Genomic DNA, 21,169 nt, shown 5'->3' on the forward strand with positions numbered 1-21,169 from the left:
TTGACAGTTTCTTTCAAGCTTTTTATTGTCATGTTCACTTTTATCACAGCAGTCTGTGTGGAGACGCAGGACAGTGTTTTATTCAGTAGGTTCTTTGTTGTGTAGTGGCCACATATCGACAATGTAAACAACTTATAATATAGTTTTAATCATCTCTTGCGCATTCAATAGCCAAACATTTAGTCAGTCAGATCTTTACATTGAGGATGTGAGCTTGAGTGCAGATTCATGTCGACAGGGTTGATTTTATTAAGACTGCTGTAAGTATGTCCAGTGGGCCTGGATTTAATGCTTTCATTAAAATGATTTAATACTCATTTGCTTATATAAACGGAAATGCTTAGCATGTGGTTCCCCAGTATTACCTTTGATATTTTGCACTTTGCTGCTTGAAAATTGCTGTGAGATTTTTCTAAGTAAAACATTTAAGGCAAATAGTAGACATCTTTGTCTCTGTTTTAGTCTAGTGAGGATCGATACATTAGGAATTTATTCCAGTGGATATTCCCGTTTCTGCACCGCTGTGAGGGACAGCTGGTGGGCTCGTCCTCCAGCCTGCTCAGAGAGTACCTGGTCACCCTCGCCAAAGACGATCTCAGACTTCCTCTCAAAATCTTCCAGAACTCAAAGCCAGACGTAAGTCAACCATATACAAAACACACACTTGTAAAAATATAAAACAAATATAACAAACCTTAACTCTGCCTAAGATTATCAATACAATGTGGTGAAATGAAACATCATGATGTCATTTTTTTGTTCTGTTCTCATCTGATTCACTGAGTATTGGTTCACTGCTAATAATATTGGCTCCTTTATAATAAATTGTGCTTTCCCTCATTTGTAATTCGCTTTGGGTAAAAGCAGCTGCTAAATGATTTGCAGTGACTGCAGTGTCATGTCACATGCCCACATATGTGTGGACACTCAAAAGATGGACGTGTTGAAATGTCAAGAGTAAGTTCTGTTTCAATTCTCCCTGTGTGTGATCACGCAGCAACGCCTGAAGACCTTCAGACACACACACAGTTTCATGCGGCCATGATAAACATTATTTCCCTCACAGGAAATTAAAAAAAGCGGTTGGAGAGAAATCAGGTCTATGAGATTATTCATGTCTGTTTGTGTTTCATTTTGCGTTTGTGTCGTTGAATCAACCTTACACATTTAATGTTGTGTGAAATTAAATCCAGTGTAATCCACACTAACATGATTTCAGTGAGCTTTTGTCTGCGGCTGTGTGTTTGTAAGAGGAGAGAGGGAATAAAATAGCCCTGTATTAACACACATGAAGGTCGTTTATACAAAGTTATTTATTCTTATAGTTGTTGGCTGTGCTCAAAACTTGACTATACAGCATTTTTGAGCGTCAATAGTGAGACTTTTGAATGTGCCAATGATGCACAAAAATGCTGTTTAGGTGCAATTAAAGTCAATGCATTTGATTTTTGCACTTGGGGCATTTTCTAAGTGAAGTGACATTTGACAAGAAAAAAGATTGGGTGGGGCTTGATTTTATCCGTCAGGAATAGGCTTGATGGTAAAAAGTCAGCTTTACACACCACAATAGAGCTGAAAAGAAGTTAGAAACAAAGCTTACAGAACTATTAGACCATTGGTTAACATTATCCAAATAACATGAACACAAAACAATAGCAAATGATTATATTTTGGTTGACCCTGGTGTTTGTTTTTGTTTCTCAGCCAATGTTTGCTGGGGCCCGTTTCAATAAGGAGGTTCAACCAACACCGAGTTAAAATGTGAACTCTGAGTTGTTTAAAGGTGTGATGAACTGGGCTTGTTTATTGTTTTATACTGTTGTATGAGGTCTACTTATGACGTTCGCGTGGTCTTCACATTTAAAAACATCAAAATCAATAAGTAATAGGCTATTTTCTACCCGGGTTTTCAGGCCGGCTTGACAAACTGTCGATTTGAATGGGCGTTCCGCCATGAAGACTTGGAAGTAAACGCCCACTGCTATGATTGGATAGCAGTTTGCGTAGTAAACTTAGTTGGAGCCTTCTGTGAATTTGGTTAGACACGTAATGTTAGGTTACACATTAGCACCATTCGCACGAGATTAGTATTATCTGGGGACCTCGTGTGATTTATGAATGACCTCCCCACATCAGTATTTCATGTGATGCATTCGCACGGGATGATTTTACTCAAATTTACTGACTTATTTCCCGGATGTGATGGCAAGGCTTTGCGTATAGTTTGTATAGCCTATAGTCCCGGTAACTTATAGGATATGACCCAGCACCCTAAATAATACCAAAACAGCCTCCATTATTCGCAAACGGTGGATAAAACCTTGAAAAATGATAAATGAGCCTGCCAAATCACAGAGATCCCGATTCGCACGGGCTTAAGATCATAGACAACCTCTGCAATTAATACAAATGACTTGAGGTCCCCAGGTAATACTACTCTCGTGCGAATAGTGCTCAGGGCATATCAAGCGATCTCTAACAAAGCAATAGTGACGCATGGTACAAAAATGTTTTACTCACATAAGATTGCTGCGCCATTCCTATCGGATCCAATATTGATGGCACAGCACAGCTTTTTAATTTTAGTCTCTCCACAAATCCAGTGTCGACCTGTGCCTTGTTCACGAAGGAATCCTCGGAGAAATGAAATGAACAAATGCTCCATGTTTTTCCCACATGAGCTGGAACGTCTTTAAAAATAAACTTTAACCACGCATTCCTAATATCGGAATCCGAAGGAAGGTTATGCAGTGACTGTATTCTTCCACAACCAGGGATGGCACAATATTTAGCTATCTTTAACTGCATGTTTGTTTGTTGCTTGCTCGCTCTATCTGGTTCCGCGCCACTTGTGTTACTTCAGAATTGTAGTGGGCGGGGTTAGAGAAGCAGTCGTTGAAATTCTTTCTGTGGAGGCGGTGTTCAACCTATCAATGTCGTCATAGATAGGTGCATTCCAGAACCTGGCGTTCGCTGGGCCTGGTGTCAATAACGGTTGTAATCTCAGTGACAAGGGCATTTCAGTTCTGACACTTACATGATGTTCGCGTGAATACGATTCCCTCTTATATAACAAAAGCTCGGGTTAAAATTGTGGTTTTAATTCATAGCACCTTTAAAACCGAGATGCGAAACTTTGAGTTTTTGGTTTCAGAACAGCTGATTTGAGTTGGTTCTATCAACTCTGGGTAGACTTACCTTGAGTTAAGCGCTTGCACCACAACTACGACAAGCTATGATCAATGGAGCTCCGATATTACGATTCACCATGGCAACGGCACCAAAAAAAGCAACATGGTGGCAGAAAGCGCTTGAGTGCGAGGCACACTTTCCACGCTGCATACAGTGGATTTATTAATGTGCTTTAATGTGTAAATGACTTAAGTTTAAATTGATAAAAAGATAAATGTACCAATAAACAAACAAATTAATCAGTAAATGAATGAATAAATGGATGAAACAACAGAAATAAATCCGAAATAATATGTTCACTTGTCATGAGTACTCTAGTGAGGCTTGTGAGACGTCATGTATGGGACACTTGTTAGTGTGTCAGACTCTCGTGTCAAAGTCAGAGTGATCATCGGTTCGAACCCTGCTCGGAGCAGTTTTGGGTAGGAATGGCTGCACGTCTAAATTAATTGTTTATTACCTTTATCACTACATTTGTCTGGATTTATTAATTTCTTTATTCATGCACTTTTTTAAGTCATTTCTTATCCTCCATAGAAAACTAACATTTGTGAGAACATGTAAGGGAAAGAATCTGCTCTGATGTAATTCACGGCCACGATGGCTGATGTTATTGATGTTTTAATAAAAATGCACAGGGAAATGACAAAATTCCACTCGGGTCCTAAATTCCTCTCTTGAAATCAAAGAACATCCATATGAATTAATGCAGCACAGGACCCTCAATAAAAGCACATACAGTATGACATTTAAGTCACTGAGATGGTCTCTGTGTGATCAAAATGCGTGCCATGAATGACTGTATTAATGAATGAATGAATGAATGAGGTACACCACTTGCGCTTTAAAATGGGGGAGGAGATCGAAAAAAACTCTGGGTTTACCAAAGAAAACCTGCTCCCGACCAGGTTAGGTTCACAGAGTAAGTTACTATGGTTACGGGCTTGAGTTACCCCGCTTTCTCGGGTTTGACATACCTCACATTTTGAAACGGAAAACACAGAGTTTCCCTCATTTCAGGGTTAATATTCTCAGTTTTCACTAAACCTCCTTTCTGAAACGGGCCCCTGGTCTAGTAAACCTACAGCATTATCTGTTAAATATGTACAGCCATAGAAAAATGTACAGATGTTTACTTTATCTCAATTACAAGCTGCAAAGACATGCGGTTAATATTTGCCATTTATCTCAGTTAAATCACATTTATGGTACTATTTGTGTTTTGTAAACAATATAAAAGTAATATCGATGATTGTGGTGTGTTTATTTTGAGTTTAAAAAACAATCACATCGTTTTGTGTTAGCATTGAAACCATAACCACTGAACTCCAAACAAGGGTTTAAAGACAGAATGTTAACAGTTTATTGTATCTTTATTGCGCTTTATTTGTCATTCTTTGTTTGTGTTTACCATTAGTGTCATCCAAAGGTGATGGGAAACTCTGATCAGCTCATGTCTGTGGCATTAGAGTGTATCTACAGCTGTGAGAGGGACGATCAGCTGGCACTCTGCTATGATATACTTGAATGTCTCCCTCAGAGAGGATACGGGTAAGTCGCCCTCACTTACACATACACCATTCACCACGCAACAGAACTGGCGCCCCCCCACACTTTTTAATCGACATCTAATTGTAGTTCACTTTTCAGCTTTTATCTTGTATCTTGACGGCGGTGAAATGAATGCTGTCAATCAAGCAGATGAGCAGCTTATTCCGTTTATTTTTCAATTTCAATTAATAAACAAATTAGCATTCAAGTAGAAAAATACAAAACTGATACTTTCGGTAGTCGGCTGAGATGTTTGCCATTGCGATATTTATTAAAAACAGAATAATCAGTCACGAAAAAAATATTCAATCAAGCTTAAGGCCGATCTGATCATAAATATTCATGAACTGAGTCAATGTTATGGTGTCACAGCTAGCCACTGCAGCCCCCTCTTTTCTGCTTAAAAACCTTATGACACAATTCCTGTCCAGCGCACACATAATTAACATATGTGTGCAGTTTTCCGTAAGCCCCTGATCAGCCTATTATAACACAGCGTGTGTTTTACCACCTTCAAAGTGTGAACCCTGAAATTCTCGCAGCATTCGTTATTATACTCCTGGTGTCTTAAGACGTCTGAGAGACTGAGAGGTCTGTCACTCTCCTGTCCAGACAGTATATATTGATATTAAATGCATATTCCTGCCGGCTTCGGAATGCAGGTGAAGTGCTTCAGTACGTGAATAGGATTGTTTTTTTTTTAGCACTTTATTCTCTCTTGGGGCATAACAAAGATGAAATTTTCCTCGCTATGGGATATTTGGTGTCAGTGTATCCAGAGGGTTCTGCATTATTATAATAAAAGCAATATTGATACGTTGTACGAACTACAAATGCTGTGTGTCTTGTTTTCATTCTCACCTTCACTCACTCCTCTGTTGATAGAATATCGCGCTGTACCTTTGCAAGACCGTTACGTGTTTTTACACTTCTATTTTTGTCCAGGGATCAATGCTTTAGGGCTGTTTCAGAGCTGTAGCTATTATCTCTGGCTGCTACTAAAAGAGAGAGAGCGAGTGTGTGTGAGAGTTTGTATGTGAGCTGTAAAGATATGAGATTGAGACCTGAATTAGATTTCTGGGGGCCAAAACAAAAATAGTTTAGGAAAATGTAGGTACTGTATTATACAGTCATATTAAGTTTGTTTAGGCCTAAACAAATCGCCCGAGTTGCAAATGAATTTCAGTTATTTGTCTTATATACATTTTTGGCAACAAGTTTTTTTTGTTGAAATTCTGACGTTATTTCCATAGCAACCTGTCTCTGAGAATGCAACAGGGAACATTGCACATTTCTGCTCAGGTTCAGATAAGCGGCACAAAAATATCAAACACACAAACTTAAAAAGCCACCAAACTGTTGTTTTAAAATTCATACTGTAACTTTTTCATAAGTATCAATTAGGGCTGTCAAATGATTAATCGCCATTAATTGCATCCAAAATAAAACTTTGTGTTTACATAATATATGTCTGTGTACTGTGCATATTATTTTGTATTTATAAAAACTTACACATACTGTACATGCATATATTTAAGAAAAGTATAAAATATTAAAATTAATAAACATTTTTATATCATCTTAATTATTGATAAATAAATTAGGGCTGTCAACGTTAACGCGCGCTATTTTTTTTTTTCCCGATTAACTCGTTAAAAATATTTAACGCAATTAACGCAGCATCCATTTGTTATGTCATCCTTTGTCTAGGTTACATTATATAATCACGCTCTTATTCGTGTACAGGCTTTTAAACCACTTAAGCGCGATTTAAAACAGTTGCTTTGACACGTTCAGTGAAGATAGAAAGCTTCTAGCTGTGGGACGCGGCAAAACGAAATGCTGAGGTCCAGTCTGGTGTAAACAGTCACGGGCTAAAGGCTACATCAGTGAATCTCTGTCAGACAGCGCACCAGTATTAAGTTCTCTTTCATGCTTGAATGAATAAAACCACACAAGATTATGACAGAAAGCCTGTTTTGTCTAGCATTTTCGTAAGCACAGACTTCAACGTGTTAAATAAAGTCTTGAATGAACGCAAAGAGTTGTGAAAATGGGAGTGGCCTCATCTGCGTAAAGAGACGGCTCTTAAAGCGGCTGCATTCTTAAGCCTGCAGCTGTGACTCCTGTCACTAATGTTAATCAAACAAAAGAAAAGAAGAAAATAATGTGTTTTGTAGCTTTAATAAGAATTCTTCAGTATTTAATTTACAATTTAGCATTAAAGACCGCTCCAAGCTGGTTCAGAACGCAGCAGCACGCCTCGTCTTCCAACAGCCCAAAATGGCTCATGTGACGCCCCTTTTCATCTCCCGCCACTGGCTACCGGTTGAAGCCCGTATCAGATTCAAGTCACTAATGCTTGCCTACAGGACTATCACTGGATCTGCATCGGCATACTTTCACACCCTCCTACACCCCATCAAGATCCCTGCGTTCAGCAAACCAGCGGCATCTTGTATTGCCTTCCCATAAGGGCTGTAAATCGCTTTCCCTCTCATTCTCATTCACAACTCCCTCCTGGTGGAACATTCTTCCTAATTCGGTCCGGTCAACCACATCTCTCATAACATTAAAAAAACTACTTAAAACCCACCTCTTCTGTGAATACTTGACAGACAAATGAAGAAAAAAAATAAAATAAAACCCTCTCGCTTTCTCTCAACAGGAAGTGGTCTAGCTTTTGTTAAAACTAGTAACTTTGTATTGGCACCTATTGTATTATTGCTCCTGTATGACATATCGCTTATTGCTCCTTATACTCTTTGTAAGTCGCTTTGGATAAAAGCGTCTGCTATATGACTAAATGTAAATGTAAAGACTGTTAAAGTGTTTGAGAACTTCTTTTCAATATCTGTATATATCCTATCTGTTAGACATGATAGCTCTCAATTATACTTTTGAATGGCTATTATTAATGTTAAAATAAAGAGAGACATCAGTTACAGTACTATAATATCAGAATGTTGGCTTTCATAAAATGATGCTGTTAAAGAAATCTGTTGTTTCTACCTTAATTTGAAGATTAAATGTGACATTATTAGAATGTAAAAGTATATTTTAAAACATTAATGTTATGTGCGATTAATTGTGATTAATCACAGAAAAAAAATTGGATTATTTGTTTTTATCGATTGACAGCACTAACATAAATACATGTAAATATTTCCTAAATATGTATACATGTATCTATATGTGTTTATAAATACAAAATGAATATGCACAGTACACAGACCTATATTATGCGCTATACACTAATATAAATATTTTAAAATTACTACTTGATATATACGAAATAAAATATCCACAATTTATACTTGCTTGGGAATATCAGGACCTTGGTGCCATTATCAGATGGACTTTATGTTGGTTAATGCACACTATATAATACATATGTTCAAAAGCTCTAATCTTATTTGTTTTCTGTTCCTAAGGGGAGCAGACACAGATGCCACAAAAGCCTTGCATGACCAAGTGGACACTCTAGAGAAACACTTGAGGTGAGAAGAGACTGAATGAGATGACAAGAGACTGTTTCTTCAGTTTTCGTCTACACTCTGATGTTCATGAGGATCTCAAACATATGATGCTGTTTATTCACACCTACTGTATGATCAGCTAGCTGCTTGATTGCATTATGGGTTGTGTCATGATGGTCTGTTGTGTTTGTAAGGTGTGCTACTAACAGTGTTGGGTGTAACTAGTTACCAAGTAATTAGTTACTGTAATTTAATTACTTTCCCCATGAAAAAGTAAAGTAAGGGATTACTCTTATTTTTGATGTAATTTAATTACAGTTACTTCTGATGTAATTAAACAAAATACTTTTTGTAATATACTGTATATATGTGCAATAGTGGAATTGACATCAAAATTCAAAGTCTAACTTTAAAATATGTGCTTTAATGTGTAATTCTCACATTTGTAATACTTTGATCAGTTAATAATACTACTTTATGTAGTTTTATATTATTTATTTTAATGAATTAGAAGAGCCGTTTCATGTCTATGCCTGAATCACTTAGCTAATCAAGGTTAATATAGGATATAGAAAGTAATTAGTAATAAGTAATTAAATTATTTTTGGAGAGAGTCATTTGTACAGTAATCTAATTACACTATTGAATATGTAATTAGTAACTAGGTATTAATTACTTTTTCAGAGTAACTTACCCAACACTGGTTACTAAACAAACTTCTACAATAGATGAACTGCTTAATCTTGACTACTTGAAGATGTGTTTGGATGACCGGTCGACCATCTCTTATGTACGTTGCATGCTTCGTGTTGTTTGTGTGTGTGTCAGTCGCCGAGACGCATTCCTTCAGATCCATTAGAATTCCTTCTGAGAAAAGGATGATGAAAGTCGCTCTTTCAGATATTTATGACCGGCCTGGGAGGGCGCAGTCATTCCAGCATTAATTTCTTTCTTTTTCTCTTGTTTGCTGTTATTTATCATTCTGTAACCTTTCTCATTGTCTCAAGATTTAGCTGCTTTTTTTCTCTTTGTATCTGAAATGTGTCTTTTCCAATCTCCCTCCTGTACTCTGTACTGTGCTTGAATGTCAGAGGGGGGTATATCATGGAAAACAGGATTTTCATTGCTCTTTTGAAAAAAATTGTTTAATATAGAGGATAGAGAATGGTTGAGTAGAATCAAATTGTTTTTTGTAGCAGGGGACCTTGTGGGCTTGAGTTGCCAAAAAATAGAGATACATAAGTGGGCACTGTGGCTCCTTTAAAGGGACAGTTCATCCAAAAACGTAAAATGCGTCATCATTTACCCACCCTCGTGTCATTATAAACACACATGTTGATATCCTAACAACACTGGACTCTATTGACTTCGATTGTATACGCACAAAAAAAATCTTTTGCACTGCATTGAACGTAAAATGCAAGAATTTTCATTTTTGTGTGAACTATCCCTTTAAGTAGAAGATTATTATACTGACAGGTTGTACAAAATTCCTGCAATGTGAAAATAGGAAAATGAATAGCAAAATTCCATTTGCATTTTCAACCAGTACAGCCATTTCAGGAGCAGGTCATGATGACTGAAAGATACAGATTCTGTCCCAAGCTGATTGTAGGGAAAGAAAGAGACGTGAGATGTAAGATGAAAAGAAAGGAAGGAAACAGAAAACATCTGTGCTCGATGCTCCCGAGAGACTGTACATCCTCATTTATTGAGGGCATCTCATAGAGACGTGGCAGCAGTTCGGCTCACCGAGGTTGTTCCAGACACCTCTGTCTGTTCAGGGTTTCTCAGAACAGCTGTTGAACATATAGATCTGGTCAGAAATGTGTCATGATGTGCTTTATCATATGTATTGTGTGATTGTGTGACATTAAGGAAGTACTTCATCTAAAAATGAGCACAGAAGGAGAACCTTTTGAGGAGTCTTTGCATGGTTATTGCTATACAACAACAATTCATTGTGTCCGGAAAGAACAAACAACACCACAGATCAAAATCAATAATATTTTTCTTGTCTCCAGTGTTGCTGAGGTGTTGGAGAAGCATGGCCTTCAGAAGCCTATTTCATTTGTGAAGAACAGTCAGAACAGCAAAGAGGAAGCTCACCAGCTGATGGTCCGACTCACCCGTCACACAGGACGCAAGTATGATACGCACGTGCACTCTTATTGTTTTGCAGAGCCCTCGTGTACGCTTGTCTGACTGTCTGCTGTTTGTTTAGAAACCCTCCTGCGAGTGAGACAGTTTGGAGAGGTTTACTTCAAGATCTCCTGGACATGCAGCAGAATGTGTATACATGTCTCGATCCAGAAACATGCCATCAGGTACATATACATTATGCCTCAAGAATAATATATACATATTTTTTTTTGTTGAACGTGCAAAACCAGACATAAACAGTGGATGTAATGGATACCCTAACATTCCATTTATCAGTTTATATTAGTTTATATCAGTTTATAACAATAATAATCTGTATTCTGTATACAATAATTAGTATATACTACATACTAATTATATACTATCCTAACTTATAAATCTCCCTTATGCTGTTTTATAATATAAATATAAGTATTAATTAGGGCTGTCAAACGATTAATCGTGATTAATCACATCTAGAGTAAAAGTTTATGTTAAATAATATATGTCTGTGTACTGTGCATATTAATTTTCTATTTATAAACCCAAAAACATACACATAGATGTATACATTTTTTAATGTATTTATTTATATTTACCAATAATTTAAGTTGTATATCAATGTTTATGAATTATTTTATTTTATATATTTTTAAATATACTGTATGCACATATATTAATAACCCCCTAATATTAATAAATATAAATAATCTTTTTAAAATTTTGTTTTCTACATTTTTGAAGGACACATGAACGGTTATATACAAGTTATATACAATCCTGTACTGTACTGTTCAATACCATGCCATCTACTATCATATACTACACTATACAGTAAACTATACTATTTTAATTCATATGCTATGCTACAGTGTGCTGTATTTAACTATTCAGTACTGAACTACGCTATGTCTCTTTAATATATTAAATAGTATCTTACTTCAGCATTTGTCATTTTAGTGTTAACTAACCTTTCTGCTCTTCTCTTACTTTTCATCCCGTCTCCAAACTCATACATGATCCTACCTCTCATCGCCTTCTTCTTTTAATCAGTCTGTTTTTCATCCGTTACTGAATATCTGTACATTTGTATGCGCGTGTGAAGGTTTCAGACCGAGCATTAATCCAGTGGCAATGGTTGGTTTTGTGTGGCTGATGGTGTAATTTAGCGCTTTTCCCTTCACTATCGATTTCTTCATCACAATCAAGACCAGAACAGCCGTGTTGAACTCGCTCTCTGAAGTTCATCTCCAACTCCCCGCCACCTCTGACTAGAGAGAAAAAGCAACAAAGGAGAATTATCCATCAGACATTACTTTTTCGAATCGTTCGTACTCCGTTCCTGTCAGTAAGGGCGCCGGCACTATATTTTTTCCACGCCACCGAAAGACATCCCAGACGAACAGTAAATTGAAAGTTCTGCGAGGAAAATGAAAGATCTTTTCATTTCGTTTTATGGAATTGGCATTCTCGCTATATTCTTTTTTGTTCTAGGTCCATTTGACAGCGTACGGGAGAATTGCATTGCAATCTCTTCAATAGCCAAACAGCTAATGAACTTACACAAACCTCAGCAACCAGCTGTAAACTCTGCTTTACCTTTGTGGGCTGTGCATTAAGAATGGCTCATTTGCTGGCAGACTGAGCAGAGGCGGATATTTCATTTGTGCAGTGTTGGGAGTTAACCGTGTTAGGTGAAATGTGCACTGCAGATATTGGGTTCTGTGATGCAGACGGAGTAAGAATATGTTTCAAAGACCCTGCAAAACGCCAAGGTCTCCGGTTAATGAAATTCACGTTAAGCAACACAGGCAAATAAACATCCGCTTGTATTGTGCAATTATGCTAACAGTGTTGTGGTGTGTTAAGTGATTTGTTGACACTGGCTTTGGTCTGTTATTTTCCTGTTAGGTTCGGATTCACAGATTTTATGGAAATCTTATTTGAACTGCTAGAGATTAAGGTGTTGAGTTCCTTTGGCAGGAGAGTTTGATTTGTTTGTTAGCGTGAAGCTTTTTTCCAAACTCGAGCAAATTAAAGTCTACTTAACATGGCGGTCAGTTGATGTGGACTCCAACGCAGTTCAAAATAGAACTTTTACGTAATGCCGTCAATTCGTAAGCCAACCCGAAAGTCTGATTCGCTTTGGGTTCCCACTGGTTGAAGATGTAGACAACAGTGACTGTAGTCCTCGTATAGCAACACAAGGCTTCAAATCTCACGTTTAAAGGTCCAGTTTGTGAAATTTAGCGCCTTCTAGGGGTGGGGTTGAGAATTCCAACCAACGGCTCACTCCACCGCTAACCCCTCCCTTTCAAACCACTACGGTGGCTGACACAGGACAAAGATAAGGTCAAGTTTTCTCTTCTTTGCCAACGGAGATAATGTATTTACGAAACGCGCTCTGTAGAGCAGTTTGTCCTTTTAGGGCTACTGTTGAAACAACATGCCGAATTCCATGTAAGGGGACCCGCGGTGTATGTTGTTAGATATAGCTCATTCTAATGCTGGGTTCACACCAAACGCGGAATAAGCGATTTGCACGAGTAAATTACAAACAAAGTCAATGCAAAGATGCGAATAGACGAGAACTTGTGGCAGGCGGTGTGAATGACGCGAATCTGGCGGCGCGAAAAACTTCAACTTGTGCGAGAAATTTGCACAAAGAGCTCATTGACACCTACTGTTTGACGGGTCGGGACACGTGAAGACACTCCTCGTTGCGTGATGTTTTTCGCATCATTTACTTGAAAATAACAAACTTTTCCCGTGAGGAATAAAGAGCGTTGAACGCGATTGCTCGCTTTTGGTGTGAACACAGCATAAGGGAATAAAAACATAACGCTTCATTATGTAAGGTCTTTATACACCTCTGAAGACATAGTTATGTATATTATATTGCATTTCTGTCCATAGATCCTCCTACAAATTACACATTGGACCTTTAAAGTGACTGTGTGTGTAGAAATTGTGGATGTTAGATTTGTCTGTTCTGTATATAGTCTTGGTTAAAATAGCACCTCACATTTCTCCGGCAACGAATCTGGAATGTATGGACCAGAATATCATTTGATTTGAGGTGTGGGTTATTTTGACTTGGGCTATTAAGCAACCCCCTAGCAACCGCAAAGATCACCTTAGCAACCAGCATCACCTTGGCACATGCATATCAATAATCTAGCAACCATCTTACTAACTGCAATGTCCTGATTAACACATTAGCATCAAAGGACCTCGCACATTTTCCTTAATAAATGTAAAAATCCCTTTAATCTTTGTCTTTTGTGTTTAATGATATCTAAATAATGTAACTTTAAACAGTCGCAACCCTCTAAAACACGCACACACGTAACCGCACAACATTTGATATCTTAATCCTCCTAAATATGTACCTGACGGCAGCATTGAAATTACCCAGGACACCACAGCTGTTCCGCAGAGATGCTCATGAGAGCGTGCTGTCGTTGACAGAGCAGTTTTTGATATTTCTCCTGTAGTGATTCTGTCTCTCGCCAGCAATTGAGTAAAGACAGGTGATTAATTGCCACACCTGGTCACGGTCTCCCCTGCGGGTCAGTGCTACACAATACTAATCTCTTTCTCTCTGTTTTTCTGTCCATCTCTCTCTCTCTCTCTCTCTCTCACCCAGGTGTTTGTGGAGAGTTTGTTATGTTCAGGCCGAGAGGAGAATATTCGTCTGGCCGGTCAGCTCGTGCACTGCAGTGCCGTGTCAGAGCACACTCCAGTGAGCGTGGCATTCCGCGGAAAAGCTCACGCCCGTGTAGCTTATAACCGCAGCGTGGAGCTCATGCTGGATGCTGGCCGTGAATACTTCAACTCCTCGGCCACTCTCAGTGACCCTTGCATGAACCTGGCACGGTATGATGCCCAGTTATCTTCTTGTCTGTTTTTGTGGATAGTTAAGATCGCATCACCGTCAAACGTGATGCGTTTAGCATACTATATTTACGAATTGTATAACTTATTGAAATAGAGCTTTTTATGCAGCGTGTAATGTCAGGGTTTGCTTGGTTGGCGTGAAATAAATTTTGTAGTGTACTTCACTTCAGTCAAGTTTGTTATTAGTATGAAAGCAATCCGACAAAATTTCCGGAAATGGTTTACTCTGGTTGGCAGAATGGGAATTAATACTAAACCGTAGCATGAGTAGACCAAAACAATTGAATTCCTACGGTCTCCAAGTCAACTAATACAATGTAAAAGAAATCAAGGAGGTGAATTTGAACTCTTGTTCCGACCAGCCAATCCTTGTAAGAAAATAGCCTAAAACTACACCAGCCTCTTTAAACACCAAAGTCGTGTGATGAATTTATGATGAAAGAAGAAGAAACATTGCAGGAACCGTCTGACGTCACTCTTGTCCCTCATGAGCCCGGCCCCAAACAATCTCTGTTATTATTATCATAATTAGCTGCTGTAATGAGACATCGACTCCATCAGAGACAGACGGCCGGACGTCACTTTTGACTTCCACCCTGCAGCTTTAGGTTAATGTGTGTCTCCGCTGTCTTTCTGTCTATTTTTGTGGTGTTGGGATGAAGCTGGTGGGGTGACGGACTGCAGCCCCTGAGCGATGGGCCGTGCTGTAATGTGGGCCAGTAATTAGGCCGTCGTCTGTTCACGGGGTGTAAGCCGGAGAGGCTGCCACTCCGTACGAGTTCACACCCATCTCAAGTCAGTGTAGCTTTCTAGCACACATATGCCACAGGCAGACATACAGGAAAGTTAGATGGACGGTAATTACAAGACTAATGTTGAAATTATAGAGCTTTCTGGACATGCTGAGAGAAGCTGTGAGTGACTGAAAACAAAATGGAGTGAGAATGTGTCGGTGAGGGATTCTGGGTAAGAAAGAGAAACTCTAATGAGTGACTGATTTTACGCTTGTTACTTTTGTTTTAGAGATGTTGTTTGTTGAGGGTTGTTTTAAATAAAAATTCTGTCATCATTTATTTTTCTACAAAAGAAGAGGTTTTGAGAAATGTCTCAGGTGGTTTTGTTCCTATGCAATGGAAGTCAATGGGGGCCAATGTTGTTTGGTTGCCAACATTCTTCGAAATATCTTCTTTGGTGTTCTGTAGGAGAAAGAAAGTCATACAGGTTCGAAACGATCTGAGGGTGAGTAAATGATGACAGAATTTTCAATTTTATGAACCACCCCTTTAACTCCGAGTTTGGACGTTGATGTGCCAACTCTTTAAAGAGGTGTAGAAAATAAACATCTGTTGTGAATTGCATTATAAAGTGCAAAAAATTGTTTTTTATGAACAGACTAAATCATACAGATGCCCTGGATCGGTAAAATAATCTCTCTTCTGTTCCTGTTAAACTGTCCCTGTCTGACAGTCCTTTTGCAGTAAATTACTACTGTACTGTATGTGGGGAGGATATTCCAAACTAAATGGATTATTGGAAAAAGAATTTCTCATTTTTTCCGAATCCACATACTTTTCAAAAAGAAATGAAATCTTATAAAAAATTGAAAACGTCTACAATAACCTAAAATACACTTTAGAAAATACAAAAGTCTGCTAGTGTTAGAAGTGGTAAATGTGTCTGTGCCGTATCCTAAAGGGATATTTTTCAAATGTCACGGCAAAGCTCTGTGTCTCGACCGTGATACCAGTGTTCTGTGTGCGCAGTCCTGAGAGAGCGAGTGACTCGGATATTTTCTGCCTTGCCAAACAAGTGCTCCTAATCATTAGCTTATTGAAGCTAATCAAAGGCCTGCCATACAAAGACCACAGGAAGAAGGGGGTTCAGAAGCTGTTTTTGTTGTTGAATGGGTTTTCGGGGGATTTTGAAGATAGCTGGTACTTTGACGTAAATTTAATATTCAAGCTGTTGTCTTGGAAACCGCTTGAAACTGTTTGGCGCGTTCTGACATGCCGGTAAGTGTTTTTAAAGTGCTCGGTGGAGCGGTGGCGTAATCTTGTGGTTAAAAAACATGAGGGTTTTCGTCTGTCTGAGCTTCACAAATATGGTGAGTTTGTGTTGTGGTGAAGTTTCTCCAGAACTCTAGAATTTTATTTTTTTCTTGGATTTTGCATTGGTTCCACAATGTTTCTATCAGTTTCTGGTTTTATTGGGGCGGTTTCCTGGACAGAGATTATTTTAAAGCGGGACTAGGCCCAAGTTAAATTAGGATATTTATAGAGATGCATCGATTGCAATTTCCTTTGCCGATTCCGATTTCCGATTTTATTACAAGTGAAACCTGCTGATTCCGATTTTTGCTGATTCCGATTTTCTATCCACAAACTATAATTGACAGTATACTGTATATAAAACCATATTAACTTTTCTTCAATACACATTTTTTTTATTTTCATTGAATAAATGATTGAACATTACAATTTCCCCAAATTTCCCTAAATGCATTTCTCCAAGCTGTACAAATAATGAAATATAACTAAACATGTCACTTAATTTACCTTTTTCATTGTTGTACTCATCTCACAAAAGTCTAAGATAACAATAAAATACTTCAACTTTATTCTTGTCTGTTTATGAAACTAACATTGCTTTATTTCATTTTTTCTGAAATGTAAAAAAATTGTCTTTATCTTGGGTCTGTAGTATTAAAAGAAGTGGGTTGATTTTTGCTGCAACTTCAATAAAAAAGTTAAAAATCTTATGAGTGAATTCTACTCTAAATAGTATGTATTTGCAGTTTTTTGTGTTAGTAAAGAACTCAATCAGATATACAGTATATCACATATATTGGTTGATTTATTCATTTTTTTATATTTTGGATTTTTAAAAACAAGTAGAAGTCGTGTTGAATGTCATTTTACCTAGGTGAAATTACCACAGTTTTAACGTAAGACAAGGAATCAGGTTGAATGGAATTTACGTTTGTTTTACACAGAGTGAACGACTTCAACATGAGTTTAGCATGTATCAGAGTTTAGCATGATGCTAATAGCATCACTGTTAGCATATATACCCCATGTAGACGGAGCAGCGAGAGATGAACTACAGTCTGTACAGTACATGATGCGTGTGCACGCGCGTGCAGTCAGCGGATATGAGAGATGCGCCTCAGTCAGCAGAGACTCGCGGTCCGGTGGACCCACATGCGAGTATAAACGAGCCGTGAAAGACAGGCTGCGCATGTTTACATGTTTACTGGCGGCTTTGAGTGTACTGACGGCTGTGACGTTCTTGCCCGCATCACGGGAAACAGAAGATCGGCTTGGAATCGGCGAGACCTGAGACTGACCGGCCGGTCACCGGTCCGGCCGATCATACGAAAAACCGGCCGATTCCGGTCTCTGGCCGGTCAATTGGTGCACCTCTAGATATTTAAGTTGTTTTTAAAAATACATTACAAAAAACATTACTGGTGTGCATCTTGAGACAAAACAGTCGCACTGATATATTTTAAGATTTGCTGGTCCAAGTTGTTTGTGATCGAGGCGCCTCTAACATTACATTTGTCTGGGACTAGTTTTAAACCCTGTCTGGGAAACTGCTCATAGAGTTAATGATGATCATCACATTGAGTTATTGTGCTTTGAATTAGCATCATATTGAGTTATTGAGATTAATCGCTCAATAACTTCTGCATATACTGCAGGCCCGATGCTAGACTGGCTCGACTAGGGGGGCAATTACATATTTTGATGGGCCAGATATATAATCAAAGTTCATTGCATGTGTAATTTTTTCATTTTTCTGTGATTAAATAGACAGATCATTATTTAAGAGATAATACAAATAAATATGTAATAATAACACCTGTGCGAGTAATCTTTGGGTACCAATTGGTTTTAAAATGTTATATCTATACTATACTGTAGTATTTTTATTCTGTGTGGCTTATGTACTTTTTTGGGGCAGTTCAGTAACTATTCAGAGATTGATATATCCAAACTTCTGTGTGTGCATATTAATAACTATTTTGCCCTGGAGACACATAGACTGTTATAACTACTGTTTGTTTGATTAATAAATATGTAGTTATTTAGCAGACATTTTAAATCAAATCCACTTACAGTATGCCTATTTAGAGACAACACAATTGAAGCAGCCAGGAGTTATAATTAGTGTTTTACTTAATGGTAAAGTGGTGATAGTTTGAAATGCAACCTTTTGGTCACTCATCCATAACGTGAACCACTAAGCCACGCCACTCTGATTAATCTGTTTTGCGCTGTATTCACGAGAAACTGCAGCGTAAGCTCTTTGAGCTGTTTGAAAGGTAGCATAATGTTTTATATATTGGCCTGTAGTTGTATGACACCCAGGAAATCTAATGCAAAGCAGAGTTGGAAATGTGTCTTCTTGGTCCGGTTTCAGTGTCGTAGAGAATAACCGTCATGTAAAACACACAGACTGTAGAGGAAACTACTTTAAAAATATTGCTGCGTTTGTTGTTGCTTTTTCATCTTTTTTTCTCAGGCTTTTAAAGTGAATTATTATTTGTGCCCGGCTCTCTATGAATACTGACTTGTCTCAGTGGTGCACAGCTAGCTTTTCTATGTCCAGTTCTCTCGGCCAAACTATATTGGAAACTGAGAACGGAGCTGGCCTGGGATCAGTGCTTTTATTTGTTTTTCGGTCTCTCCCTGTTCTCCTTTGAAGCACATTTATAGCATCACAGATGTGGAGCTGAAACAGACCTCTGCAAGGCTCTGATAACAGTATGAAAGCAATGTGATTTTAGTGTCTCAGTCTGTAACGAGGCATTATGAAGAATCAAATTTCAGTTGAAGCGAGGGCTGCCTCTTTTTCTGTATTTGTTTTCAATCTGTGTATTTTGAAAATGTGTCATCAAACAGATTTGCATATTAGTGATAGCTTTCAGACAGGTTTCACGAAAACTGTCCCATCCACCATTGTGAGCCTAACAGATGCGACATCACACTCTTACAACTGGGTTCACACCAAATGCGAATTAAAGGGGTCATATGACACGGCTAAAACAAATATTATCGTTTGTTTTAGATGTAATGCAATGTGTATACACGATTTAAGGTTCAAAAACATTGTATTTCCACATACCGTGCATGTTTGTATCTCCTCTTTGCCCCGCCTCTCTGAAACGCGCAGATTTTTTACAAAACTCATCGCTCTGAAAAGCGAGGTGTGCTATGATTGGCCAGTTAACCAGTGCGCAGTGATTGGTCGAATACTGCAAGCGTGTGACGGAAATGTAACGCCTCTTACCATATTTGGAATATCAAGTCCCAAATCAATTGTACTGACAGGTACACCACCTTACTTGCGTATACATTTGGGCGGTCTTAGTCAACTCATACCACGAACTGACGTAGATGGAACGCAATTGTTCGCGTTTGGTGTGAACCTAGCACAAGTTAAGCTTTGTCAGGATGGTTGGTTATTCTTTACTCTGGTAAACTAGGATGAGTATTTTAAATGTCAATATTTAGTGTAATAATTGTGTGTCCACTGTCAGGTCATGTCTGCTGTTGATCACGGATCGTCCTCCTCTTATTCAGGAGGAATTGGACCTCATTAGCGCCCTCTCTATGCTGGAGGAATTCGGCGTGAAGGTTCTGCCCTTACAAGGTGAGGCAACACTAACCCATTACTCCTTTCACTTCCTTCAGCAGATTGGTGCTCAATGTGGCTAAATCACCAAATCGAGCACTGGGAAATAAGCCTGTGATGCAACCATTTGTGTTTGACGGTGTTATTGTTTGGTTTGGTAGAAAAGAATCTGAGGGAAATAGACAAAAATGGTCTGGGAAATAATTCCGAATTTTATAGCCCTGTGACTTAATTCGATATATAGCTTATGATTTAACTGTCTGCTCTAAAATAGCAGTGACATTGGCTGCTTTTATGATTTTAAGCCATTTTGTTCTGGTCTATATTTTCATTTTTTATTTCTATACAAGTAACGGCATGGGACACACCCATGTCATATAGACCCTTTTGCAAGATGTGAACAACCCTTAAGCACTTCCTGTTTCATTTTTTATTTTAAACCTATAATTAAATATGTTTGTTTCAGTTCAGTTATAGATGTTTTGTTGGTTGTATTTTGTTCCAGCGTTTGTGTCTGGTTTAAAAACTGAAACCGGAAATGCTACTGGAAATTTTTAATTCCCATTTACGGGACCCATAATTCAGAAATAAAGACTGAAAGACATTTGTAATTGATAACAAAGTTAACAAAACAACAAAAAAGTGATCTTAAGTTGGAAACCTTGTAGCAGTCTGTATAAATGTTTATGCTCATGGCACACTTTTGTTCTGATCAGGTGGATACAAATTCCAGGTGTCTTGAAAAATAAAACAGAAGTAAAAAGTAAAGTAAATGTAGTCATATTTATGAGAAGTGCAGAAGAGATTTTTTGCCGTTGTGTTGCTCTCATTGCCCTCTTGGTAAGAAGTGAATATGGCATGTCTGAGCGCCGAAAAAGACTTTTGCACGAACTAACTCTGTTCCCTTGCAAAACGCACTTATTCGTGAAGCATTTATCGAGTCGGGGCAAAGCCAGGAGCTACTTTCTCTCCCAAACTTATAAAAGAAGTCTGAATACATCAAGTGGAAACTCTCCCTGAGCTTATTCGCCTTTCCTAAGCAAGTGACCCTGCGGCTGTCCTCGTGTCTTTTTCCCAGCAGGCAAAGCTCCACACGCTGCTGTCAGCCAGCAGGGAGCTATGGCCTGTGTCAAAGCCAGAGTTCCGCTCTCCTCCACTTAATTTATCTGCATATTTTCTGTCCTCTTCTCCCTTCTCTCTAACATGTACATCTTTTGACTCTTTAACTTTGCCATCTTTATTAATAAAAGAGTAAGGGATAAAAA

General features: G+C 38.3%; 1 protein-coding gene across 1 annotated transcript in view; it reads left to right on the plus strand.

Annotated features, from left to right (window-relative positions):
* The window catches only part of nbas (NBAS subunit of NRZ tethering complex), a 147,322-nt gene that overhangs the window by 35,997 nt on the left and 90,156 nt on the right, over positions 1–21,169 (plus strand). The window contains 7 exon segments of the mRNA XM_057352377.1: positions 463–636; positions 4,610–4,743; positions 8,178–8,243; positions 10,247–10,369; positions 10,447–10,549; positions 14,014–14,243; positions 19,810–19,922. Coding sequence (XP_057208360.1) covers positions 463–636; positions 4,610–4,743; positions 8,178–8,243; positions 10,247–10,369; positions 10,447–10,549; positions 14,014–14,243; positions 19,810–19,922 — 943 coding nt within the window.

This window comes from Triplophysa rosa, linkage group LG15 (genome assembly GCF_024868665.1).
Source record: "Triplophysa rosa linkage group LG15, Trosa_1v2, whole genome shotgun sequence".
In the NCBI taxonomy this organism is placed as follows: Eukaryota; Metazoa; Chordata; class Actinopteri; order Cypriniformes; family Nemacheilidae; genus Triplophysa; species Triplophysa rosa.